At 39.3% G+C, this 27,768-nt stretch overlaps 2 protein-coding genes across 3 annotated transcripts in view; one reads left to right on the top strand and one right to left on the bottom strand.

The window, feature by feature from the left end:
* The window catches only part of tmtops2a (teleost multiple tissue opsin 2a), a 43,010-nt gene extending 36,984 nt beyond the window's left edge, over nucleotides 1-6,026 (top strand). The window contains exon 4 of the mRNA XM_052559036.1: nucleotides 3,912-6,026. Within this exon, the coding sequence (XP_052414996.1) occupies nucleotides 3,912-4,100 (189 nt within the window). The 3' untranslated portion in view covers nucleotides 4,101-6,026. The remainder of the gene's footprint in view (nucleotides 1-3,911) is intronic.
* st6gal2b (ST6 beta-galactosamide alpha-2,6-sialyltranferase 2b) lies at nucleotides 2-26,336 on the bottom strand. 2 transcript variants are annotated; one of them, XM_052559031.1, is made up of 6 exons: nucleotides 26,051-26,200; nucleotides 10,901-11,659; nucleotides 7,172-7,269; nucleotides 6,961-7,062; nucleotides 6,613-6,787; nucleotides 2-1,530 (listed from the first exon to the last, which is right to left on the bottom strand). In XM_052559031.1, exons 2-6 carry the CDS (start codon nucleotides 11,634-11,636, stop codon nucleotides 1,283-1,285), a joined length of 1,359 nt encoding a protein of 452 aa, XP_052414991.1. In that variant the 5' UTR covers nucleotides 11,637-11,659; nucleotides 26,051-26,200; the 3' UTR covers nucleotides 2-1,282. The 2 variants fall into 2 exon arrangements, with proteins under 2 accessions (XP_052414991.1, XP_052414992.1); XM_052559032.1 differs by lacking the exon at nucleotides 10,901-11,659 and having other exon boundaries at nucleotides 26,051-26,336.
* Between the last annotated feature and the right edge of the window lie 1,432 nt (nucleotides 26,337-27,768).

Genomic DNA, 27,768 nt, shown 5'->3' with positions numbered 1-27,768 from the left:
GTTAGACTTTTCAAACTTTTTAATGAACACTAAATCATGGGATTTGATTTCTTATCATACACTGAACTATCATGGGTGCTTAAAAGTTAACATTTCTTCCAGAAATACATTTCTTTTGATTTAATTGTCTTAACCCAACATCCACTATTATGAAACAAATTACCAGCCAATAGAAAGAACAATGTCAAGTACAAAATTGATTGTAAGAAAAGATAAATAAATAATAAACTCCATTCAAAATGTGAGTTATTTAAACAATAACAGCAGTTAAGTATCGGTACAGCTTGAGACACCATTTGTGTCAATATATAATACAGTATTTTTAAATACATTTACTAAACATTTTACTAAAGCACAAATAAATATAAAAAGGTTAATAAAAATGATTTGCCCAAAAGTCAGTGTTAAACTTTTCTAAGTTAAGCATTGTCTTATCTCAGAGGTTTGTTAGTAGCACTTCACATTCATATTATGAAATAAATCAGTCATAAAACACCTTTACAAATTACACTGATCATTTTCTCTACAGTTAAAATTTAATGATCTTGGCTCTGTGGAATATTAACAGCTTTGAATTGTCATCTAACCAATAAAAACTGCAAAAGATTTATTCAAAATTACCACATCGGCACAGATAGACAGAAAAGAGGAATCTCTTTCCATCTTAACTCATTTCATACTGAAACTTAAAAAGGTAATTGTCCTTTTTATATACAAAATGTGAGCAGCTTTAAATGACAGTGACTCAAAAATTCCAACATTTTGGAAATGTAAAACTTGATATTCAACCCTCTCTTCCTACTTTTTTTCTGTGTTATTCTTAGAACACAAACTAGAATTTGATTCCTCTCAGGAAATGGTGTAAGTGGATCTTTATATTTATAATCTAATGTTTCTTCATTTCAGTAGCTCTTCCAAGCATATCAAGAGTTTACTTTGAAACTCTCCTGTGGCCTGCATCACATCATGTTTTGTATGTACAGCATCTGTAATCTCTGTCTGAATTGAGGTCATTTTAAGGTCATTAGGACATTTCTGACTCCATTGCGAGTGAAAGCTGTAGCTTAATGTCTTTCAGCATAAGGACCATCTTAAGATGATCAGACTTTTGAAATGTGGTTAATTACCCTCTTCATTATAATATCTTGTCTCAGTTTGTTACAAGAACTATGGGTAAAACCTCTAGCCTGTTAAGGGTCCTTCACTCTAGTCTTTGAAGGGTTCATACAGTCTTGGAGACCTGTTTCATCTTTTCACGCTGCTGTAAGTTTGAGCCTGTAAATCACAGCGGACAGTTGATCTTACTGAATCCTGGCAGTGTGACCTTTCCCTTTTTCTTGATGTCCTCCTCCGAAGCTGTGCTCATTCGCTTGATAAGCAGTTTCTCGTAAAGCAGAGGGTGGTATGCCCCAAATGTGCAGGCCGCATCGTTATACTTCTCATGGTAATGGCACAGCTTACTTTGTCTCATTGAAGGAATGTACTCGTACACATGGACCTCCTCACAAAAGTTCATCATCATGACTATACCTGTCAAATACACACACACACACGCACACACACACACACACACACACACACACACACACAAACAGATATAGATGATATATTGATTAATAATGACTGTACTGAGCAGCCCACATGAGGCCAGCCTTTATTACAAGTGTTTTGAAGTCAATCAATGGTCTTGTGTGAGCAACCAATCCAAAGTCGCTATTGAAATATTTATCAAAAATGTTATTGTCTGCCACATATTTGTCTGAATGATTCATTCATGAATTCATAAAGTTAGAAAACATTCATCAGATTATCAGCGAGGATCAACTTCCCTCTTTCCTCACATTCCTGTACCAGTAAAAAGTTTGGAACAATTATATTGTTTTAGAAAAAAAAATCTCTTATACTCACCAAGGCTGTATTTATTTGCTAAAACTAGTGCTGTCAAATTAATAATTGTGATTTTTTTTTTTACATAATATATGTATGTATGCTGTTTCTATTTATTATGTACAGTATATATAAATTTAGACACATGCATGTGTATATTTTAGAAAAAATATTATGTTTATATTTGAAATATATTTATTTATACATAAACATTTAAATACATATACATATTTTCGAAATATATACTGTATGTGTGTGTGTTTATATTTACATAATAAGTATATACAGAACACAGATATATTATGCAAACAAAACCTTTTATCTTGTCCTTTTATCTAATTAATCGCGATTAATCGTTTGATACTGTAGCACTACTAAAAATACAGTAAAAACAGCAATAATGTGAAATATTAATACAATTTTAAATAACTGTTTTCAGTGTGACTACATTTTAACATTTTAATTTATTTGTGTGCTCCAAAACAGAATTTTTATCAGCCTTTATTCCAGTCTTCAGTCTCGTGTGATGCTTCAGAAATGATTCTAATATGTGTTGCTTAAAAAACATTTCTTATTACATTTATGGTTGAAACAGTTTTTGCTTTTAATATGTTAGTGGAAACTTGATATACAACTACCATTTATAGGTTTTGGGTAAGGGCAAAATAATACTTTTAGTCAGCATGGACAATTGATCAAAAGTATCACAAAAGTATCACATATTACAAAATATTTTTTTTTTTTTATATTTTTTACATTTCTGTTTATCAAAGAATCCAGGGAAAATGTATCACATTTATTAATATTAAGCAGCAAAAACTATTTTCAAAATTTATAATAAAAATAACCATTATTAAAAATAGGCCACAAATGAGAACTGATAATAACTGAGCACCAAAACAGTAAATTTAACTGCTTATGTGACTTAAGTAAAAGATTTGAAAGTACATTAATTGTGAGTGAAAAAACAAAAAAATTGCGACCAGTACATTCACATACAGATCTGGAATGACATGATGGTGAGTAAATGAAACAATCTCCTCAAAGATCTTGTCTGAATCTGGTAAGACATTAGTACACAGCACACATTCTGTCAGCTGTGTGTACTGCGGTCTATTGTTGGCCACCTCTCTGAATTATTGTATTTTTGTTTTACATCACGACTCTGTCATCTGCCCGCAGGCTGACAGCCTGACAGCACCCTGCCAAGATCAGACACAGTGTTGTCTTAGTGCATACACGCACACATGCAGGGGACATACTCACCAAATACAAGGCAGTATAGTCCCACGTCAATGTGAAGGCCAATCAGAGGCCTGGATGGGCCGAGACAAAGCCAATCGGACATAGAGTCTCATGAGAAGAACAACAAGGCACACACCCCTTGGAATAGCCGATCACCTAAGACAGTTTATTTGTTCAGTGTCCACATCTATAGGTTGTCAAGACAACAAAGTGAACCAAGTTTATTGACTAACATCAACCCAGCAGCTATCATCTGAGAACCAGCGGGTGTGCATCTCATGTTGTTCACCGTAGTCCAGGACACGCCACAGGGACTTTTGTGTGGACTGGATTGAATTTAATTGGCTTCTTAGGCATACTGCAAAAGCTGTAAAGAGATGATCCCATGACACACACATAGGTTTGAATGAATGTAAACAGCTATTTCTGCACCTCGCTCCCTAACAAGTGACCTTACATCTGACATCTTATCAGAATGAAGAAACAAGCCAATCAAAACATTCTAGTTGAAAATGGCTGGGTCAATGAAATGACACAAAAAAAAGTTATTCACAAATACATAAAAAGAAATACACTTCATAAATATAATAACTTGAATGTTTCTCCTTTCTGAATTAGTATTCTTTGTTGTTGTTTTTTTCATTCTTGGTAAGAAATCTTTAACCAGTTTGGCTTAATTACGCTTGAACCATTTTGAGCAATCTTTCAAACAAATGTACAAAATTGAAATGGCTGTGCATCTTTTGTGTACGAGTGCTAATTTATTGTGTTTTGTGCAGTTTTACAGGTGCTTCCTCATCCTGTTTCATTGCAAACACAGCTCTCTAGAGAATGGACAGTCATCTATGCCTTCAAGAACTACTGGCATCCAGCTCAACCGAAGAGCTTATAGCAACCCAGTGGCTAGCAATGCACCTCCATCCATTGGTCTCCAAAAGGAGTGCAGCACCCCTGTCTCGGGCTGCTGAACCAATCCATACAAAATCACATCTTGATGTTCCAGCCCCATTCTAAACCTACATGTACATACTGTCACAAAAGATGCCAAGACAGAAATCATCTGTGTAGTGTTGTCGAGTGCCTACAAATCAAAAGCTGAAAGAAAAAAAAAATCATAACTAAAGTGATCTCTATAGATGTGTTTGTGATGACAAACTGTTGTTTAACCTAACTCACACCATTTTAAGTAAGTATTTGTGTCAATATAAATGTTACAAAGAGTGAGAAAAGTGCAAACAGCCACTGGTGACTTGTTAAAATGGATGTTTAGATCATGTGCTGGTGCAGTACTTCTGAATGTGCTTACCCCCATGTTGTCTGTATGTTCCCAACCCATTTAAGGCCAGGTCTGAATAAGAGGTTGAATGAATCTATTAATTTAAAGGAAGCTGGAAAATCTGCTAAAATCCCCAACACATGACTGCTTTGTTCTTTTTTTTTTTTCTACTCTGCCCCTAATCACACCATTATCTGCTGGAGATCAAGCATGGTGACATTTGGATCATTAGTCACATCATTGCTTCAAATGAGTCCGGTGATCTAAGACAGTATTTCCAAACTTGGTCACTAGTGGCAATGATAAATGAAGAGTTTACTCAAAATTCTGTCAATTACTTACCCTCATGTCATTTTAAACTCTTAACTAATTTAAGTGTCTTATCTGGTTGGGGGAATATAGTACAATGGCAGCATTTATAATATATATAATTTTCAAGTTTTGGTGTAAAATAGTTTAGCAGCTGCATTTCATTGCAGACATCATTGCGTTCCTGTACTCTCCAGTCCAGTAGGTGGCGACATACTGTCACTGTATTGAATTTGCCAAAACAAATGTTCATTGGAGGCTTCTCAATCAGAAGGCTTAGTCCTTGTAAAGCTGCATATCTTTGCTGCCACATCTTCAAGCTCCTTTGAAGGCCATCTCAATTTGAAGCATCCTTGTAAGGCAGCTTGTGTTTCATGTCTATTATGCAGCAGTTTTCAAAGGATGCATCAAGTGTATCCTTTGTGCCCTCCCATCACATATAACATCATATACAGTAATGATAAAGATTTTTAATATAAAACATTTTTCCAAAGTTATTTTTTTATATATATTTTTTTTTCCGTTTTATTAATCAGTATTTATTGATAAGAGAAGAAGTGAATAAAAGGGACTACAGAGAATTAAACACCGCATCACACCAAAGAATTAAACTCATCTACTCACTGGCCTGCTTTAACAGCCTCATCGTGTTTATAATCACTCGCTTGCAAACATAATTTTGAAGACTGAAGGAATTGTTTAAAGCTTAAATAATTCAACTGTGATGTAGTTTGTTCTTGTTCTATGTTTAATTTTTTATTTCTGGCAATTGCATTTAGGCTTCAAAATTCATAATACTGTTGTGTTCATTTGTGCAGATTATTATGATAAAAAAAAACAGACAGATCCTACTCATTTTTTTTAGGCAACCAAAAAATTATAATAATAGTAAATTAATGAATGCTGGCCGACAAAAATACGCCATCACTGCAGCACTCTGTTGGGAAGCTAATTTTTGGGAAGCTAATCTAATTTTGTTATTCAAAGAAGCAAGTGAGTCATGATTTTGTAACAGCATGAAGGTGGAATAAATGATGACAATTTTGTAGAACAAATCCATTAGGTCAAAGTCAAAATGGTGTTAAAGGTACAATCAACCATCACTCACTCAAAACAATGAATGACAAAAAGTAGTCCTCTCTTAATAGCAGATACTGGATTGCGCCTTTTAGATAGCACATACATGTATGTTTGACAGGTTTAGGAATGTTAATTATCTGTTTGAGAACCATCAGCTTGATTTACACAGACTTTCAGATTATATGTCAGTCATCTAAAAAATAAATAAAAGTCTGGAACCTTTGTTAAATTACTTGTTTGTCTCTTTCAGATCTTGAGTTTTAAGCCAAACCTTCATTTTCATTAAAATTCAGCGATGCACTCACAAGGCAAGGGAGATAACAAGAAAGACTGTGCATGAGTGTACATTCATTGGCTCAATGCTGCAATAGGCCCTCAGTTAGCCATTCAGTCACTGGCCTGCGGCAAAGGTAAGTATCCTCTGGAAATGTTATGGAGAGTTTGCCTCCCAGATTGAAATAATCCCATCATGCCCCTGAACTATAACCTATAGTAACAAATTTTAGCATTTGCGCACACACATACACACACATACATCCTACGCTCTGTAGTTAAACATTTATTCAAGAAGAACAGTGAATACAAACAGACATGATTTTCATTTGGAAGTCAGCAGATACTCTGGATAAGTAGGCAGAAGAACATTTGATCTTGCAAAAATTAGGGTCGAATATGTGCGTCAGATGCACAGCATGGCAAATCTCTCCGAAATTACTGTCACAACATGTGGCACAACAATTTTCCTGAGCGCAAGGATCAAAAAGTGGCCAGATTGTGCGTCTATATGTGCTTGTGTTAATAATGAGGATGCTCACCTATAAATCCCGAAGAAGGAGGGTTGGGTTGAATGTTATCCTTTGTGTTGCTTTGCACAATATCCCAAAGTTTCCAGATGAATGAAGGATGCAGGATATAAAAGGGCTGCTCAGGGAAATTCTTTCTGTGAGTTATGTATGGAGTAAACAGGTCATAATCGGGTTGCTGGTACCACTGTGGACAATGAAAAAACAAGAACATATTAGGTTGAATATAAAGTCCTGACACTTAGGCCTGGTTTCACAGACGGGTCTTAGATTAAGCCTCATACCGAGAAAACTGCACAAACAAAGTTGAACAGGGCTGAATGGTATGAGACTTCTGACAGATTATCTATGATGTGATACCTTATGCAGGTCAATGTTATAAGGAGCAGGATCCCAGGCTACCAAGGTGATGTCCTTATAAAGCGAACTAGTGCTGAAGTTGTGTTTGGGGTTTGCTAGAATCTGATAAAAGAGAAGAAAACATCTCTATTTAGTCCTTGCACAAGGAGACAGGGAGTGAGTCAGAGAGTGAAGGTTTGTGTCTGGGTGCATTGATGCAAATGACTCTAACCTGAGAGTTCATGATTCGAATGGTTGTCTTGCTGCCCACGTCCTTTTCATAGCCCTTGCTGGGTGCAGCATTAAAACGCACAACTGCATCATGGGAATCTAGAATGGCAAAAACAGCAGTCAATCAAAAGACCAGAAAAGTTTTAAAGGGAAAACACATGTTGCACTTTTGTGAAAATATGCTTGAATATTCTTAAACGCTGTCATAGTTAAACTCTGATTATACAGAAGAGTATGCTTTTTTAGGTGAAAACTTTAAACCGTAAAAAACATACAAATTATAAAACATACAAAATTGTCAAATCAAAATTGTCAAAAACCAATTTCAATAAATTAAATGAATTTACACATCAACTTGCCTGAATAATTATAAAATAATAAATAAAATAAAAAACAGCTTAATTTGTTGTATAATAATCTTAACCTGACTTTTAAGAAAAATACTTTGTCCTGAATCTGAAAAATCTACCTCCATTATATAATTGACTCTGGACTTAAAGACTTTTACATGTTGTTTGAACATAAATGTGTGTTGGCTGTGTGTACACATTCACAATCACCCTATTATAATAAAAATCCAATCCATGTAATCTGATACATGCAAAGACTAAATCTATTATGAAATGTGGGCATTTTTATATTTATGTGCGCAATAATAATCTTTGACATTTTAATGCTTTCATTTGTAAAAATGTTTGTGCTGCTGCACTTTGCTGTGTGTAATAAGGAAAGTGTACACTCGTTGTGCACCCACCTATAGGCGCATATTACTAACACACTCTTTTAAAAATTAAAAAGAATAAATAATAAAATACAAAATATTGTGCCAGACTTTAGACAAGGTTTTTGTTAGTCAATTGCACAGTCTATTTCCTCAAAATAGCAACTCGCCTGAACACACCTGGACCAGCACACCCATGAGCACACAAATGGACATGAAAATGACAACTGCATCGTTCTGAAACTAGCAAAAAATACTTGCATTGTGCCAGGCACTGCATTGTGCTAGGTGTATGATAGGGCCCACTTAGAGCATTTAAAAGCAGCATTCAAGTAAGAAATGTCTTCTTATTAGAGCTATAGAAGTTGTTCAGTCCAGAGAGCAGTGACTGATTTTAAAATTTTATTCTATTGTTTGAGTCAAATTAACAGCGTAGACCAAAATAGCGGTCAGTATAGGTACTGTATATTAAGCTGCTGCTGTCACTTAATCCGATCTAATGTCGAGATTCTATTTCTTTCCCAGTTGTTTAACTTCACAGACATAAGGGACTGTGTTTTTGTAACTTAAGCATGTTTTTAACATAAACTTGTGTGTGAAATAGAACATTTAGTACACATGTGTTTGAGAGCCACTCTCTGTTCAGTGCTTCGGATGCATGCATCCAGACAAACGTATATCATACATTTAAACTGGTATGGCTTTAAAATGCGTGATTTCAGCACAATATACATGATATTAAAAAAAAAACAGATGTTTTTTTGGCAGAGTTCTGAGAAACGAGCTAAATTTGCACAGCCCTTTTCTGGGAAAGAGGGCGAGAAGCAGCACACTGACTAGAACAACCTGTTTCTGCCTCCACTCAGGTATTTTCAAAATGATATAATAAATGATCTGTTGGGTATTTTCAGCTGAAACCTCACAAACACATTCTGGGGACGCCTAAGATTTATAATACATATTTAAAAAGTGGATTAATAGGTATAATTGAGCAATTATATTAATACATTTCACAAACATTATTCTATTAAGCGGTTTCTGAACTATGCTGTAAAAGATATATATAAATATATATATTAATTCAGTCTGTATGCAGTACATTTTCACGATCGGTTCAATGTGTAATTTGTCTTTTGTTTGTATTAATAGAGACAGTTCAATTAATTTCTGAGTGAACACTGTAAAACCCTTTTTTCAGTGCAGGAGTTAACATTAAATAAATACAGAAAACATTTCTGTCATTAGACATTTTACACAAAATCTTAGGTATTCAGTTAGAAATTATTATTTTTATTATTATTATTATTATTATTATTATTATTATTATTAAAAAAGAACTTAATTAAATGGATCAGTCTGAAAAAAAAAAGTGTTATGGCCAAGCTAATATTATAAGATATTGCTCCCTCTAGTGTTGTAAGGCAAATACTACCATAATAAACTCCTAAAAGACATGATACAGGTATGTTCATTTACAGGTATATTAGATTATATGTCTGATATATCCCTATAGTAAACTAAGTAATTCCTTATTCTTTGACCTTGAATAATCAAAGAATCTCTGCACGGTGAATTATGATCATCTTTTTTCAATATCTTTTTACATGCAAAACATAAAATCACCACTAGAAGGTAGCAAAAGACAATTCACTAACATCTAGTAACAGGAACTATTTTATCTAGACTCACTTCCCAAACTTTGCTTGATTTGTGAGCAATAAAATGTGAGCATATTCAAATAAACATTTCAGTAAAGAAATCTAGCACTTTTAATAAACAACTACTGTGTAAGTGTAATATAGGTTTCAATGTCCAGTTTCTAAAACTTTTCTAAAAAAAAGGTCCTATAAGACTCCCATAAATAAACAAAAACATTCAAAGACATGGTGTGAATTCCAGCAACATTGCTTTAGTTCTTTCTGACAATGAAGCAGGGCAAAGCTATTCAAGGGCTTCTGAGAAAAAGGAGAACTGCTCGAATGCTTATCTGCCATTGGCTGTCAGCTGTGGTATTCATGTTCCAACACATTCAACAATTAGGCCTTGTGCATCAATGTCTCTATTCAAAAGCAGACCAAATCAAGGTCTAACAAGAAAAAAAAATGGCGATGAATTGAGTGAAAGAAATGAAATGAGGGGATGAAAGTAAAAGCAAGAGTGAGAAAGAGAGAGCAACCCTCAAAACAAGACAAGAAGGTGCCTGTTTGGATACTGAAAAGTCTGAGAAAAACAAATAATTCTATGTAATTGGACACTTATGGACAGATTTAAATTCACCTTCTAAAAACTAAATAAAATTTTTTATTTAAAAAATACATGATTGTAATATCATCAGTAATGAAAAAAAAATGCTGTCTTTACAATGCTGATTATTGAAAAACTGGATCAATGAATCGAAGTGGGTCAGGTAGAATGACACGATCCTTCATAAATCAGTCTAATTTGCTTATTTGATGTTCAGTTATTATCAATTTATGATCAATACTATCATTTATTTTATCAGTATAATACATCCTTGCTGAATATCAGTGTTATTTTTTTCTAGCTTAACCCAAATGTTTGAATGGTAGTGTATCAAAGTTTCTATAAACAAATTATACATGAAAAACCTTTTCATTGTTTTCAACTAAGCTAAAAGTAAGAAATGTTTCTTTAGCACCAAATCAGCATATTAGAATGAAGGATGTATTTATGAAGGATCATGTGAGAATGAAGACTCTGTCATCACAGTAACTAGCTACATTTTAAAATTGATTACAACACAAAACATTTAGCTTATATTGTAATAATATTTCACTGGATTACTGTTTTTATCAAATAAAAGCAGCCTTGGTGAGCATAAAACTTATTTAATTAATTAAATAAATATATATATATATATATATATATATATATATATATATATATATATATATATATATATATATATATATATATATATATATATATATATTATTCAAAGCTTTTGACTACTGGTGTAAATATGAATGTTATCCCTGTCCAACTCACCAATTTCACGTCCCAGTGATGAGTTCAGTATTGCCCCTGCTGAAGTCACAACAGCACATGTTGTGTACATCTTCTGCAGTTTAGAAGAAGACAGCTGTTTAAAGCCTAGGTGAGCAAAGGGCTGTTCAGAGCCATCCAGGGTCCTGAGTTGGGCTTGCCATTTCATCTGACACAGCATCTCCTCTCTACTCTTGTTTGCCTTTCGTTGGCCTTTGTAGAGAACATTGTGCTTATTAGAGCGAACATGGTCCCTCAAGGCTTGCTGTAGTTGATGGCTTAGCATTTTGTAGGACACCTGACCGTTCCACAGACCGCGAATCACCGACCAGTCATTGGAAAAATAGTCATCACTGTATTCATTTCTAGGAGGCTTCTTCAAGTACTTCCTTGCCTTTGGACGACGTTCTCCAAAATTCATGAAATCAAACTCTTCTCTAGCGCGAGGAGGTTGAAACACTTGCCTTTGCTGTAAAGGACCCTTCCTGTCTGCATACAGACGCCAGCGGGAATTATGGGACGCCATGATGGCCCGGGAATTATGCTGAACATAGGTTGAGTGTTGAGACTCAGAGTTGAACGGGATAATCTTTTGGGGCATGTTCACCTGGGAGTCAGTGAAGTAAGTGAAGACAACGAAGAAAAACAGAATCCAGAGCAGTAGCACCAGCAGCAGAAGTTGAGCCAACTGCTTCGTGACATGCCGTAAGCCCGGCAATAGAGAGTCCTGGACTCCCATCACCCTGTTCCACAACACTCACCCTGGAGGGAGACAGAAATGGGTGACGCTTAATATGTACAATGTAAAAATTGGCAACCTACAAGAGACCCTAGTACAGCAAATGTACATATTTGTTCTTTTAATTTTTTACTTTTTTTATTTGCAATGATTTGAATGTTCAACTCCAGAGATAGTTGTGATCTGGTGACACTTCTCTGACAGTCACTGCCCTGCTTAAAAAAAAAAACTGTATATGCTGGGGGGTTTTTTTTTGTTTGTTTGTTTGTTTATTTGTTTTGTTAGCTTTTTTTCAACAGGGTGTGAAAACTAGCAGTTTAAGCTGGTTGGGCAGTCAAGAACTGTAGATTTAAAGGTTAAGTACACTGATTTTCAACCAGCTTTGTATTGTTACAATGTGAGTGGTAAAAATAAATAAACAATTTGTATTATTTTTCTGTGTCACTTTTATCAAGATATCCCCATTTATTTGCCAGCAAAAATGCATAATCTTCTGGCAGAATTTTGACAGCTGCAGTGCTTTTGTGAAAACTACAGTCATTGGCTGCATCCGAAAACTGAAAAATGCTGCCTTTGGAGGTCGCATTCCAAGGTAGGAAGGCATCAAGGCACATCCGAAATCAATGTCAGCTTCATTTCCTATCTCCTGAGATGCCTTCTTCTGGACGGTTTTTGAAGGCAGCATACTGTAGATGTATCCTTCGTATCCTTCGTATTCCCCTATGCATTCCATTCCGTGACAGTTATTAAGATGGCATCTGAAAGTTGCAGTCGGTGGTCAGTTTGTGTGTAAATGTATGTTTCTGAACAAACGTTTTCCACTTTTTATGTAATTTCTAGCGAGAAATTAGTAATTACTCTGCCTCAAAAGCCTGTCCGAAATCCGTTCCATGAGGTGCCTTCGGGCAAAAACGCCACCTGCAAAGTTACTGCCTGATTAGACAGCAAGGCAGCAAGTCACCTGCCTAAGTTTTCGGATGCAGCCATACTTTTCTGTTCTGATCTCAGTGCACTGTGAGTGTTGAAGTTTTTCTACCTCTTTTTTACCACTTCCCTTTTGATCTATTGTCTCTAGTTGTGTAGCACCATTAAAAAAAGAAAACAAAGAAAGAAAAAACATCATATTTATACTGCATAGACAGCCTACCTTTATTAAAACCTAATCTTTCCAGAAGTTAATCATGTCTTTAAGAGATTCATACAGAAAATGCCTAATTTTTGTGCTCACAGAGATTGATGAAATAGAACAAAAAAAAATTTTTTTTTAAATGAATAAAAAATTTCTATATAAATATTTAGGATTTTTCTTGAGCCTAATGTTCTTTCTGTAATTATAATGCAGAAAATTTATTTTCTGTGTGTGAATTGGGCTTACAAGGAACAGTACCATTAACCCATTGTGTTACTGATAACTTCATATAAATGTATATGTATATATACATATACATATATGTATATATGTACATATATATATGTACTCATTTACTGAATGAATTCAATGACGAACTGCTTTTGCATTGTTGACATACTAGTTTCCTATTTGCTGTTCAGTTGCTTTGTCACAATCTGTATTGTTAAAAGCACTATATAAATAAAGGTAATTTGACTTGACTAAAGTAGCCTCGTTTCCCTGAGATACAGGAATGAGTACTGCTTCTGCTAAGACGCTTTGGGAAAACTCATTTTGCTTCGAAAACTGAAGCCTTTTTCAATCACGCAGTGTAAATGCATGGCCTTAGCTTGTGCAGTGTATTAAAAAAATGAACCAATGGCTCGGCAGTTGAGCCAATTGATACTTGATACTCACCAAGGGCCCAGAGGGACCAAGTAATTACATGGAAGCCCCACAGGAAGTGATACGGTTGAAACTCACAGCGGTCAGCCAAGTTCCATCCAACGAGAGTCTTTCCAAGGGGCCAGAGCTGCTATGTCCACCTTTACACGGAGGCTTCTGAGATGCCAGGTGTGGGACGGAACTCGCATTTTCAGCCAGCACCGAAGGGACCGCATGCAAAGCAGGCCCAGCTGATGTACCGGAGACATGGAGGCCATAAAGTCCAGCATCTTCTGAAATGCCTTGAGAGGGTGAGGGGCTCCAACCTTGTATGAGGCCACAAGCTGCTGAATAGCTGAATAGTGCACATTCTAGAGTCGAGAACTGTTCCCAGGAACGATATCCATTGGCTGGGGGACAGTGAGCTCTTGGCAAAATTGACTCTGAAACCCAGGCATTCTAAGTGGTTGAGGAAGATGTACCTGTGAAATAGTCGATCATGTTCCGCCTGGGCCAAGATAAGCCAGTCATTGAGGTAATTCAAAATGAGGATTCTCATCTGTCTCAGTGGGTAAAGAGCAGAGTCTATGCAAGCAAAAGTGCGAGGAGCTAGGGACAGTCCAAAGGCAAGGACCGAGTATTGATATGCCACTCCCTCGTTCAGTTACTCTGCATGACTGAAAAAGGCTTCAGTATTCTGAGAAAAAGGAGTTTTCCCAAAGCGTATTAGCAGACGCAGTACGAGTGGAGTATCAACAGGGAACGTCTCGGTTACGTATGGTAACCCTCGTTCCCTGAAGGAGGGAACGGAGACGCCACGTCGGTGACTGATGAATATGGGATATCGCTTCGATAGACCAATCTACTTCGAGTGTAAACTAAACGATGCATCCAGCTGCTGCTGATCACTGCGTGAGTATAAGGGGGCAGCAGGTGCAATGCATACCAGTTTTTCGCTGAGGAGCCGAGCCGGCAGCTCAGCGGCGGTACAGCAACCATGGCGACGGGACGTGGCGTCTCCGTTCCCTCCTTCAGGGAATGAGGGTTACCATACGTAACCGAGACGTTTCCCTTTCAGTCGGTCACTCTCGACGCCACGTCGGTGACCAACGAATATGGGATCCCTATCAAAGCGCCATGGGTGCTGCCTCTTCCAGTGCCCTGTGCGAGCCGCCTGCGCCCCTATTAGGTGTAGGCCGGGGCTCAGAACAAGTAGCTCCACTCACCGTTGTCAAAGCACTACCTCACTGGGTGAGATTGGATAACACTGGGAAAACGTACCCGGTCCACTTGGAGCCGGGACGCTGCGGTAGCCCCATCCTTCCCGAAGGAGGTCTCGGAGGCAAATACACATATAGCATCCGTTTAGGAGTATACGGAGAAATTTGAGGTGATTAAAACCCTCTTGGGAAGGCAGAAGTCTGCCGGGGAAACACGGGCTCTAAGGCTATACCGTTGACTATACACATACGAGTACTGCTTAGGTCTCAATATGGAACCCAGCCTTCCATGGTTCTCACGGATTCATCATGAAGGCCTGGTGCCGGACGTTCCGCCACGTCCAGCTGCCTAGGGTTGATGGAGGATCTCAACAGGGTCTACATTACGGACACTCTGGAGCAGTTTTAGCAAGCCGACACTAACCGGGGCCTCTCAGTGCCACTACCCGTTTGAGGTGAGAACATAGGAGGATACCGGCTATACACGAAGGCTATAGAACCTAGCGAACGTGTTAGGGGTCGCCCAGCCCGCAACTCTACAAATATCTGTCAGCGAGGCGCCACGAGCTAGTGCCCAGGAGGATGCAACACTTCTAGTTGAGTGAGCTTGCAACCTGAATGGGCAGGGCACATCCTGAGCCTGATAAGCCAGGGTTATGGCATCCACAATCCAGTGGGCCATCCTCTGCTTAGAGACGGCATTCCCCTTCTGTCAGCCTCCGTAACAGACAAAGAGCTGGTCTGAGGTCCTGAAGCTTTGCGTCCGGTCCACGTAGCACCTTAATGCTCGGACGGGACAAAGCAAAGCCAGGGCTGGGTCTGCCTCCTCCAGGGGCAGCGCTTGCAGGTTCACCACTTGGTCTTTGAAGGGTGTAGTGGGAACCTTGGGCACGTAGCCAGGCCGGGGCCTCAGGATTACCTGGGAGTCAGCCGGCCCAAACTCTAGGCACAAATCGTCGACCGAAAATGCATGCAGGTCCCCTACCCTCTTGATGGAGGCCAGTGCAAGCAGGAACAGAGTTTTAAATGAATGAAACTTTAGCTCAACTGAATGCAAAGGCTCGAATGGGCCCTGCTGTGGTGATTTAAGCACTAGAGACAGGTCCCAAGAGGGTATACAGGGGGGGCGGGATGGATTTAACCTCCTGGCCCCTCTAAGGAACCTGATGATGAGGTCATGCTTACCCAAAGACTTCCCATTCACGGGGTCATGGTACGCAGCAATAGCAGCAACCTGGACTTTGAGGGTGGAGGGAGACAGCCTTCGCTCCAACCCTTGCTGCAGAAAGGATAGCACAACCACAATCGGGCATCTTCGAGGGTCTTCTCGGCAAGAAGAACACCACTCAACGAACAGGTTCCACTTCAAGGCATAGGCGTGTCTCGTAGACGGTGCTCTTGCCGAAGTGATGGTGTTCACTACCTCTTGGGGTAGGTCACCTAGAACCTCCGCATCCCGTCCAGGGACCAAACATCGAGTTTCCAAAGGTCTGGACGCGGGTGCCAAATGGTGCCCCTTCTCTGAGTCAGTAAATCCCTCCTCAGAGGAACCGGCCAAGGAGGGGCTGTCGAGAGTAGCACTAGTTCGGGGAACCAGGTCCGAGTAGGCCAATATGGCGCTACTAGCAAGACCTGCTCCTCGTCCTCCCGGACTTTGCACAATGTCTGTGCGAGAAGACTCACTTGGGGAAACGCATACTTGCGTAGGTCCCGCGGCCAGCTGTGTGCCAGTGCATCCATGCCGAGAGTTCCCTTGGTCAGGGAGTAGAAATCCTGGCAGTGAGAGGTCTCTGGAGCAGCAAACAGGTCTACCTGAGCGGCTCTGAACCGCCTCCAAATCAGCTGGACCGTCAGGGGATGGAGTCGCCATTCTTCCGGGAGCATTGCTCGAGACAGCTCGTCGGCTGTACGACTGAGCAGGCCTGGAATGTGAACGGCAAAAAGTGACCTCAGAACCTTCTGACTCCAAAGGAGGAGGTGGCGGGCGAGTTGCGAGATGCGACGAGAGCGCAGACCACCTTGGCGGTTGATGTACGCAACAGTCGCAGTGTTGTCCAATCGGACCAGCACAGGCTTGCCTCGTAAGAGACCTTTGGTCTTGGGTACAATGAAGTACGGGCTGTAAAACCCCGTCCTCATATCGGCTGGAGGGACCGGCTCTATCACGGCCTTCGCCAGAAGGACTACGATCTCTTTCCGCAAGACAGGGACATCGTACGCTTTCACTGTAGTGAAGCAGACACCGCAGAGCTTGGGGGGAAGCCGGGCGATCTGAATCGCGTAGCCGAGGCTGATGGTTCGCAGAAGGCGCTTAAGAACCGTACAAGCGGGACCAGCGGGACCAGCGGGACCAGCGGGACCACAGCCATACCCGCAGTGGGGCAGCGAGGTGGAACACAGAGACCCAACTTGGGCGGCTTGTGAGCAGGCCGGAGTGTGGTGCGAGTGTGGGGTGCAGGGGCTCACCTGGTTCCACAGGTTGGCAGAGGGTGCGTGAGTAGGGCCTTTGTTGATGCTCTCGAACCGCGCGCTGCTGCCATCTGCCGAATCATCATCCGACAGCTCTCCCTCTGATGCTGAGATCGACATCTGGTCGGGGGGAGTTCCACTGGATACTGCTGGAATGCTCCTTGAAGAGGGCCCAGCGCGTTCCGTGGGTTGCTCTACTGGTTCGGAGGTGCTAGAGGAGTGGTGGTCCCCAGAGGGTTGGTTCCCTGCGGGGTTTGCCACCACTGTGATCCTCAAATCACCCGTGCTACTGCCGGAAGTGGTTCTCGTCTGTCGGCCGCCAGAACGAGCCCCAGATTGCGGCCGTGGGACTCCGCCCCCCTGAAGGTAGCGGAGCCTGGTTTGCAGCTCCGGAGATGGTCATATTCCCGCAGTGAGAACATGACTCATCACATGACTCATATATATATATATATATATATATATATATATATATATATATATATATATATATAAATATATACCAACTTACTCTTGCTCTTTGTGAGTCTTAATGTCTGCAGATTTAAATCTTGTGGGATTTTGTCAGAGTCCATAGTTGATTGATTTTTTATCTCTCTCTATACTTTAGATGGACTTACTGTCAAATCACAACCCTTTCATTCTCAGAGAAATCTGCTTTACACAATGAAGGAATCAATTTGATGTGCTGAAAATTGTTCTTACGGTATGTTAGCAAATTGCTCTTCTTCACAGTTTATTCAAAGCAGAGATAAAGAAGAACACTGCAATATACCTTTTTTTCTAGAATATTTATGTTCAGTGGATGTTTTTGAGAGCCTTATACTCTGTAGAGTGTATAAAAATCAGTTTTCACTGACCTTAATGCACCAAGAGATTTTGCATTTAATAACCTGTCCTCTGCTCATCCCAGTAATGTCACTGAGATAACAAGCACTTATAGCTCTCACTAATTCACAACAGCATAAATAACTGGGGTCAAATTACAGTCAGACATTTATGTACACATACTATGTGTACTGTATACAGGTGCTGGTTCGCAGTAGGAATAGGATACTTGTAGTTCTGGGTCAGTTCTAGTTTTTAATTGCTGCTATTTCTTAGAACTGACTGCCAGATACTGCTATCTGCTTTCACACTGCAGGGGACCTGGCCATCATCATACACAAACCACAGAGAAGAGTTAAGGCTGCAGACAACTATCAATGATAATATTTTGATGAATGATAATTTTTTTTTTTTTTTTTAGGCTTAATTTAGATTCTCAGTTTGGGGAAGGTAACTTAAATGTAGTTTCCCGTAGGAAAAAAAGAAATGACAGAATATTTTACTAAAATGTCAATGAGTTCTGAAACATATTTAGCCAGAAATTTCAAAGAGCTTAAAAAAAATAAAAAATACTGAAAGTTTTAGCTCACCTAGAAATACTGGATTGCATATATGATGAACATCTGATAGTTAAATTGAATGTTTTTTTTTTTTCAAATAATTGCACGTAAAAGAATAGTCCAATCAGGAAAAATAAATAAATAAATTATCCTTATTTACTCCATCATGCTGTTCCAAACCTGTAAAACTCTAATGTGCAACACAAATTATTATTTCTTAACATCCTGGATGTAAATATTTTCAGATAATAACAGCTTTAACATCAATGTCTCGTGAAATAAAGCTCTGAAGTGACATGAATAACCTTTATAATACTTCTACAGCATCTTGACAGGCTCATTTTTCAAAATGTTTATTTTGTCATATTTCTTTGTATAATAATTGCTTTCTAAGAAACAGAAAGACACAGCTCTAATTGCCTAGACCAGAAAGACAAGTTTCATCTAACAGTGTTAAATAAGAAAAGGGCAAAAGATTACCCATTTGCTACTGTAGGTATACCTGCCTGGGGTCAAAGTCTCATTTTACTATTGAAAGGGGTAATAACAGTAGTTTTAAATGATACAGAGGAAATCAGGGGCTTTACTGATGCTATTATTCTAACTGCCATAGGTTAGCATATATTTATAGTGTTATCTACATTGTCACAAAGGTCAGAAATTAATCAGGGCTTTGAGCAAAAAATACTTTAGATCATGGATTGCCATTATGGTATCAAGGGAAGTCTGGTTAGGTTAGAATTATCTGTCCGTGAGATGTGTATTTAATGCCCCAAGAAATTGGTTTTGAAATAAGTAAAGTACATCAACTTCACCAAAAGGAGCACTAACAAACACAATATCACAGCAGCTTGTAACTAATTTATGCTTACAGGAGCTTTAAAAAAACAAATAATAATATCATGACAAATTCAAGGCTAATTCATATTAAATCCTACAGTCTCATTGGTGTGTTTTGTTTTATTGTAGTTTTTGTTGATTCGTGTGGAATCTGTCCATTGGACAGGGCGACGTAACAACCAGGAAGTTATAAAAGCACATGCAGAGCAGCTGGCTTCAGCTTCGAGGAGTGGCTCGCATATCTATATAGTAAAATCTGACAAAAGTGGAGGGCGTGGACCATCCCGCAGTGTTGCGGATGTCAAAAAGGGTCACACCTGCTAAGAAGGCCTTAGAGGCTGCCATACCCCGTGTAGAGTGACCCTTGGCTCCCAACGGCAGGGGAAGACCAGAGGACTCATAGGTAACGTTGATAGCCTCGACAATCCAACCTACTTAGTTGCAGGAAAAATACAACTTTGGGGGGACCATGGCACACAGGTCATCGGTCTGTCTTTGTCCACAGATCAGCTCTGCCGATGTATGTGTCCTGCACTTGAGCTTTATACATACAATTAGCTTCTTCTGGTTGGACTCCCGGAAGGGAGGAGGAGGGCAGAAGGCCTGCAGTACAATTGGTTGTGGTGTGATAGATGGAACTTTTGTAACATAACCCGCTCAAGGGTGTAAGAATGCTTTGGCCATGCAGGGCGCAAAGTCTAGGTAGGTAGGGGCCACCGAAGGGCCCTACGGTTTAAAGGGTCAGATGTCTATCTGAAATATCTTGAATTGGCTCGAATGGAGCTTACAAAGAGCCTCTAACACCACAACCAAGTCCCAGGGGGGATCACAGGACCGTACTGGAGGCCTCAGCCTCAGCGCACCATGGAGGAAATGTGTCAATAGGGGGTGTCTACCCACTGATTGATCACTGGAAGTGACATGTTAAGCTGCAATGGCCACCACGTAAGCCTTTAAGGTGGAGTGGGTTAACCCTGCAGAGACTCGGCTTGTAGAAACTGTACCAACTGGGCAGTTAACAGGGTCAAACTGGCGGTCTCTGCACCATGGCGTGAAGCGTTTCCACCTCAGGGCACACAGTTTCCTCATTGAGGGAGCTCTGGATTGGAGGAGGGTCTCAACAACCTCAGTTGAGAGACCGGATGCTATGAGTTGTGCCTTCTCAGGGGCCCCACCCACAGTTTCCATTACTCCAGGCGGGGGTGAATTATCATGCCCTGCACCTGAGAGAGTAGATCTGTCCTGATTGGAATCTCCCATGGAGAGCTGTCGAGTAGAGAGATCAGATCTGAGAATCATACTCGGCCTGGCCAGAACGGGCTACTAATAGAAGACGGACCCCGTCCCGGTGTACTATCGCCAGAACTCCTGGTAGTAATGCGGGAAAGGCGTACAGACGAAGCCTCAGCCAGGTCTGTACCATAACGTCCAGTCCCAGAGGAGGTAGATGAACAAGAGAGAACCAGAGGGAACCTTGTGATGTCTCTTGACTCGCAAAGAGGTCCAAAAACTCTCCATATCTGCTTCACCACTTCGGGGTGAAGCCTCTATTCACCGGGCCTTGGCCCCTGTTTCGATAGTATGTCTGGTCCCATATTCAATCTCCCAGGAATATACATTGTTCTGAGCGAGATGAGTTTGTCCTGGGACCACAGAAGGATCTGGTGTGCCAGTTTGTACAGGGGGCACAAACGCAGACCTCCCTGGTGATTGATATAAGAGACCACTGATGTGTTGTCGGTGCGCACCAACTCATAGTGACCTCTCAGGTCTGGGAGGAAAAATGTCAATGCTCGATACACAGCTAGCATCTCTAGACAATTGAGATGGCGACCGCTCCACAGACCGTGGGCAGGATGGCCACTAATGACCACAGCCCAACCAGTGAGGGATGCATCTGTCGCTAGCATTGCACGCGACAAAGAGCTCCCAGCACCGGGCCCTGATTCAAGAACCCAGGTTTCTTCTACATGTCTAAGGCACAAAGGCATCGCCGCATGACCTTGTCGTTAAAAGTGTATTCCCCTCTGGGAAAATCCCTTGGTCTTGAGCCACCACTGTAGGGGTCTCATGTACAGCAAGCCAAAAGTGATCACTTTGGACGCAGCTGTCATCAGACCTAACAATCTCTGAAACTGTTTGACAGTGAGTGACTGGCCTTCTTTGACTCTCTTGAATGAAGTGAGGATTGACTCTATAGGAGCAGGAGACAGACGTGCCTGCATCGTGGTCATTTCCCACACTACGCCTAGATAGGTGTACTTTCTCTGAACTGGAGAAAGTACACTCTTCTTGGCATTCAGTCCCAAACTCAGCTCCCCAATGTGAGTGAGAACGACATCTCGATGTCGAACCGGCATCTGCTCTGATTGAGCTTAAATCAACCAATCGTCTATATAATTGAAAATGTGGATGCCCTGCACACGCAGAGGAACCAGAGTCCCATCTACACAATTTGTAAACGTGCGGGGTGAGAGTGCATGGCCAAAGGGAAGTACTCGATATTGGTAAACTTCAACCCCGAAAGCGAACCTCAGAAACGTCCTGTGTTGTGGAAGGATGGAGACAGAAAGTATGCATCTTTGAAATCTATAATGACAAACTAGTCCTCGGATCTGATTTGAGCTACAACATGCATGATGGTGAGCATTTTGAACTTCATTGACATAACTGAGTGGTTCAGCTGACATAGATCTAAGGTCAGACGCAACTGATAGTGTTGGGATAACCCCGTTGAGTCTCGATGGGCTCTGGCTTGCGCTCCGGTTTGCGAGGTAAACGAGCGGTCATGTGATGTGTTTCGATTAGCGCGAGAAAGATGCAAAAATGAATGCTGAGCAGGTGTAACGGAGGCTTGCCTCTGGTGATTACGTTTTGGTTGCACCAGCAACTAAAGCAAACTCTGAGGTGTGGAAAAGTTTTGACCATGCTTATAATGAGAATAATGAGTGAATAATGACACACCATCAGTGAGCGCAGGAACGCGGTGAAGACATCTACAGTGGATTCAATCATTTTCCTCCACAAAAACATGTAGACCTAGCCTAATCTCTGTGAGTAAAGGTTTTTCAAATGAAAACTAAATATTCAGTCTTAAATGCATAATGTTGACAGATTATTTATGCTAATGTTGGCATTATTCTTTTATTAAATAAAGCAAATCCGGCGGGGCCTTTATCTTAGTTTCATTATTGCCAAATACCCATCTTAATTTAAATTTTATCTTAATTAAATTTTTTTTAAATGACTCGTTTTTATTGGTGTGTTGGTCTATTTATAGGTTAAATGAGCCTATGTCTAGAATTCTGAGATGTTAAGATGTCACAGAGGACTTATTTTATTTCTTTATTCCAACTTCCAAGTGGTCTAGTCTACGCTAGTTATGAGTAAATTATGTTAAAACATGAATAAATTACTAATTGTTGACAAAAGGCAAAAGAGCTGTGTGCGTGCGCACATTTGAATAATGTCGGGCTGTAAACGGGTTCAGGCTTTAAAAAAGCTGTCAATCAAAATGTACTTGTCGGGCTCGGGTCCTGACGGGCCTAACTTTTATGGCCCGATTACAGCTCTAGTCCACGGTTCAGCTTCTGAACAAGATATAGTAGCTATACTTGCTAAAGCCACATCATGTTTCAAATTCTAGGTATACAGTTAGCCATGCAGAAAATGAATTCATTTAAATTGTCTAGCTAGGATAATGTAGCAATAAAGTTAAGCTTGCTAGCAGCATGGGTGTGGTGTAACCTAGTGTGACAGATTCAAACAATAAGCACATTACATGTTTAAACCCTATAAATGACCATTGTACCTCTGAGCATATTTGTCGTTTATGCAAAATTTTTATCACCTGCACTTGTTTCAGCTTTTTGAATAATATGATCAAGAAATCAATGTGGTTAGGATATAGTTAAATATGCTACAGTAAAGGGGAACTTCACAAGACAATGTATCCATTCATATATACCATCTTCTGCTTAAAATATTCTCCCTTTCATGCAACCATAGATTTAGACACCCAATAGCATTTGAGAAGCTGCCTACACACACATCATGCTACAAGCAGATACAAACACTTTCATGCTTAGTAAGGCGTATAGTGTAGGAGTCAGGTGCACAATTTTAGCTGGAAAATTATGGCAAAATTCACAAGGATTTTTAAACTCTTTTGCATCAAGTATACACATTATTTTAGAAAAAGTACCTGAGTAGCTACCTGGTGTTGAGTGCCTTGCTCAAGGGAACAAGTTAAAGGAGAATATTTAATTTAATGTACTTAAAGGGGTCATATGATGCCCATTTTCCACAAGTTGATATGATTCTTTGTGGTCTTAATGAAAAGTCTGTAATATAGTTTGGTTAAAAAATCTCAATGGTGGTCAAAAACAGCTCTCAATGGTGGTCAAAAACAGCTCTTTTCAGAGGACGCCGTTTTGTAGCATTTTCCTTGAAATATTATTGAGCTTTGCTGACTACGGCCCTCTTTTCCGAGATGCTCTATGGGGGCCTGTTTACTTTAGCCACATTCATCGTGAAACTGATGTTAAATTTGCACATTATTAGGAAAAGCAATTTGCAAAGACTCAATAAAAAAAAAAAAAAAAAAAAAAAAAAACGTAGACTCACTGTAGGTGTAGCTGGAACACAAATGATTCGCACGAACATAGATGCATTTAGGTAGATTGGGGGTGCATTCTCTTCAAAAACAAAAGTAATTTTCAGTGGCTCAGATCTCAGGAGTAAAATACGACTGTTATGTTCATTATTACATCCAACAACAGAACACCTCAATCACTTAATCTGTAAAACAATTGCAGACTGATGACAGCTCACACAGGGCAGGTCTAAACTAAGGGCCTGTCCCAAATGGAACACTTCATGTGCACTTTGGGCTTGAAAACTTACAATGGCCACCGAGTGTGCATGTCAGTTAAGTCCATGAGAATGAAGGGTGTCCCAATCATCATTTTAGCGTTCAGAAGGGTGCTCGCGAAAGCACCACTCCAGTCTCCAAGATGGCAATCCAGTCTGTGCTGAAACGCTACTGTCATGGGAGGGGCCTGTTTTTTGTGATGTCACAAAGACAGGCATCTGAGATCGGCTCGATTTGATAAGGGGGTAAATATTTGAGCAGATTGAAAAAAAAAACACTGGGTGGATTTTTTTAATTTTAGGGTTGTTGTGTACACACACTGCCAACACACATTTCAGTTCAAACAACTTGGGAATGTAGCATCATATGAGCCCTTTAATCAGAAAGCTTTCTGTTTTGAAAATGAGATCCATTAGACTATGGTACCAACATCAGAAATTATATGATAGACTATAAATAATTTCACCTGCTCTCTCTTAGTCCTTGGCCTGTGCCCAATACCACTAAGAGAAACAAACGCCTACGCCAGCAAAGGCGATCCACTGTGGAAGAGAATTTTAAATCAGCACAGCTTTTAAACACAAATAAGTAAACCTGCCAGAAAAAAAAAAATACAAGAAGAAGAAAAGCTTTTTCAATCCAGAAGGAAGTGTGTGTGACAGATCTTTGCTAAAAGAAAAATTAACAAATGGAGACAGAATAAGGGCAAATTTTGATGCGTACTATGCAGAGAAAAAAGACAAGACAAAGTGCTGTCACATGAGGAGCAAATAAACAGCTAACAAAGAGGTGTTGAGTAAAAATTATATTGTCATGATGGATGTATGGTCTGACGTATTGTTCTACTTTTTTCAAATTTGACTTCTATCTTTTTCTGCACCCAGTCAACTGATCCGATGGTCTGTCTAAAACCAGGGTAGAATACAAAACCTATATGTGCACTTTTGCCAAGTACAATCTGCCAGCATCTGGCCACTCATCCTCAACGCCAAATGCAGGTTGTACTCAAATCTCTGCAAAAAAGTCTCAATAAAATATAACCTGTATAAGATTCATAAACAAAGCAATACATCCCCCACTTATGATATTTCTTCAGTCTTGTTTACAAATAAAATGATTTGAAATTATTTATTCTATATTGAATCAGTATTCACAGATCCACTACAAGAAGTGTACTTTTCATTAGCCAGGTTTGCAGAACGCAATTTTTCCATAAAAAGCAGAGAACAAATAGGATGGAAACATAAGCTGGGTGATTAATGCCAGTATGTAATGTATCAGTAGCTAGTTGTGGTAGTGTGTGCTGTCTAGAACAGATGTAGACAGATGCACTACTGTAATAAAACAATCAAAGGCTGCATACCGCTATATGTTCTCTTTGATGTGTCTAATAATTTAAATCTACATTTTCGAGAAGTGGCATGTGCCAGTTCCTTTAAACATGTCTTTGGTGGAAGAGACCTATTTTATTTTTTTTTTTTTTTTTTAAATTGGGTTCTTTTCATTCTCAACTGATTTAATCTATAAGGAAGAAAGTTATTCAAACAGACTACAGGTCCTCAAAATAACTTAAACGCTACATAAATCGATTACCCATGAATTTAATTACAATGACAATGTGAAAGTAGGTTATATGGAACTGAAATGTACAAATACGTGTTTGAACGAAGACAATAGATTACTGTAGCTAGTAACCCGGTTCTCTGAAACATCGAGATTATGGAAGAGAACTGCTAATAGTCTTTCATCTTTCAAACTGCAAATACATTTCTGAAAACAGTACTGTGTGGCATACAGAAAAAAAATCTACTGCTAAATATCTGTTTACGAGCAGTGTGTAGCCTACTTACTGCAGTGGCAGACCGTCTGCGTTGCGCGGCTGCATTCAATCTCTCGCACCTGCTCCGTCCAGCATGCGCTTGTAATAAACAAAATAAACACTAATACACGTTCACACGTGAACATTAACTACATTAAAACATTAAGTCATTGCTGTTTCCTCGCCAGAGGGCTGGACCCGATATTTTTTTTCTCCTTGTCATTACGTTCATCTTTGTCAGTTTCGCTATTGCCTACGCAGGATGTTGTCACGCTCTACTTCAGTTCTCAAAACTCTGGGACGAGATGTAATGAGTGCAGACAACGAAAGAGAGAAGACTAGCCAGATTCACCCGCCCTCGGTGTGTTTTCCCACGCCAATTCTTTTTGACATAATAGACTCTCCAGTGCTGATGTCTTTAACCGAAACCGTCTTTAACCGAATTATTAAAAAATAATTTAATATAAAATAATATATTGTTTATAACCTGCTCGTTTCCTCAAGTAGAATCCAAAAATGTCAAATATATATAACATTTTGACCTTGTGGGTACTATTTTTAAGGTGGCCCCTATAGTGTAATGAATACCAGTGCCCTCTCTCTCTCTCTCTCTCTCTCTCTCTCTCTCTCTCTCTCTTTTTCTGTCTCTCTTTCTCTCTCTCTCCCTCTCTCTCTCTCTCTGGCACACACACTTTTTAAACTTAAAGTAGACAGCTAAAGTTATCATTGCAGAACTGTTCAAGCACAATTAGTTTGTATGGACATCATAAGTGGATAGCCTTTTCCAATTACACCCATAAATTCTCAGTTTGATTGAGATCTGGGGCCAGAGTCACAAAAAATCTTCTTGAAAAAAAACTCAAAGTTCTTTGTAAATTCATAAGAATGTTCCCGAATCAACTATTTAGGTAGAAAGTGAAAGACCTTTAGGAAATGCCACAGGAAGTAGAGACAAAGGTGTATTTATACTACAGTCAATGGAATCTACCTTCATCTCCCTTTGACTATGTGACTTCAAAATCCAGTTTTAAAGGTTATGTGGCTCTTGATGAATAAAGTAAATAGGACGTTTTTTTCTTACATAAATTCACAACATAATAATTTCTGCTGACAGAAATTTCTGACAAGTATCCTTAAATACATAGACTACATAAATCAGCCATCAGGAGCTCATAGGCATATTTACAATATTTGCGCCCTTAAATTAATTTCCAGTGTATTTTTTGCTTTTAAAGGGCTTTTTTTTTTTTTTTTTTTTTTTTTTTACCACTTAACCTTATTAAATGTATTCATCCATCATCTTTCATGTAAAATACTTACATTTTATCAATACAAATAATATGAAACTATAAGGCTACTGCCAATCAAATGAAATAAGTGTCAACAAAATCACAAAGATACCTCAGGCACTTCTCTGTTTTGCATTCTTGCAAACTGGTTTATCAAATCTGAGTCAGGCCTTTGTAAGATAGACTTACCATAACTATTGACATAACAGCAGAGTTCTGATCCTTGTGTGAGATATGTCGTATACCTTATACAGAGTGTTTAATCTGATTTGGTTTGACAAAGAGGAGTTCCTTTCCCACTAACTAACTACTTTTAAAATCTATATTTATGGCATTTATAACAAAGCTTGACTACTTTTTTTTATTTTTTTTATTTATTAATTTATTAATTCCAGGTAAACTAAATGAATTATTTCCACAAATGAGTTAGTAGGAGTGCTACTTGCGTATTGAGAGGTGT

The sequence above is a fragment of the Carassius gibelio genome, chromosome B6, assembly GCF_023724105.1.
Source record: "Carassius gibelio isolate Cgi1373 ecotype wild population from Czech Republic chromosome B6, carGib1.2-hapl.c, whole genome shotgun sequence".
Taxonomy (NCBI): domain Eukaryota; kingdom Metazoa; phylum Chordata; class Actinopteri; order Cypriniformes; family Cyprinidae; genus Carassius; species Carassius gibelio.
This window is presented reverse-complemented; position numbering and strand designations above follow the sequence as displayed.

Coding starts and splice junctions, on each gene's coding strand:
- st6gal2b (XM_052559031.1), bottom strand. CDS start 11,636: ATGGGAGTCCAGGACTCTCTATTGCCGGGCTTACGGCATGTCACGAAG. Junction 7,063..7,171: donor TTCGAATCATGAACTCTCAG/GTTAGAGTCATT, acceptor CTCTTTTATCAG/ATTCTAGCAAACCCCAAACA. Junction 6,788..6,960: donor ATAACATTGACCTGCATAAG/GTATCACATCAT, acceptor CATTGTCCACAG/TGGTACCAGCAACCCGATTA.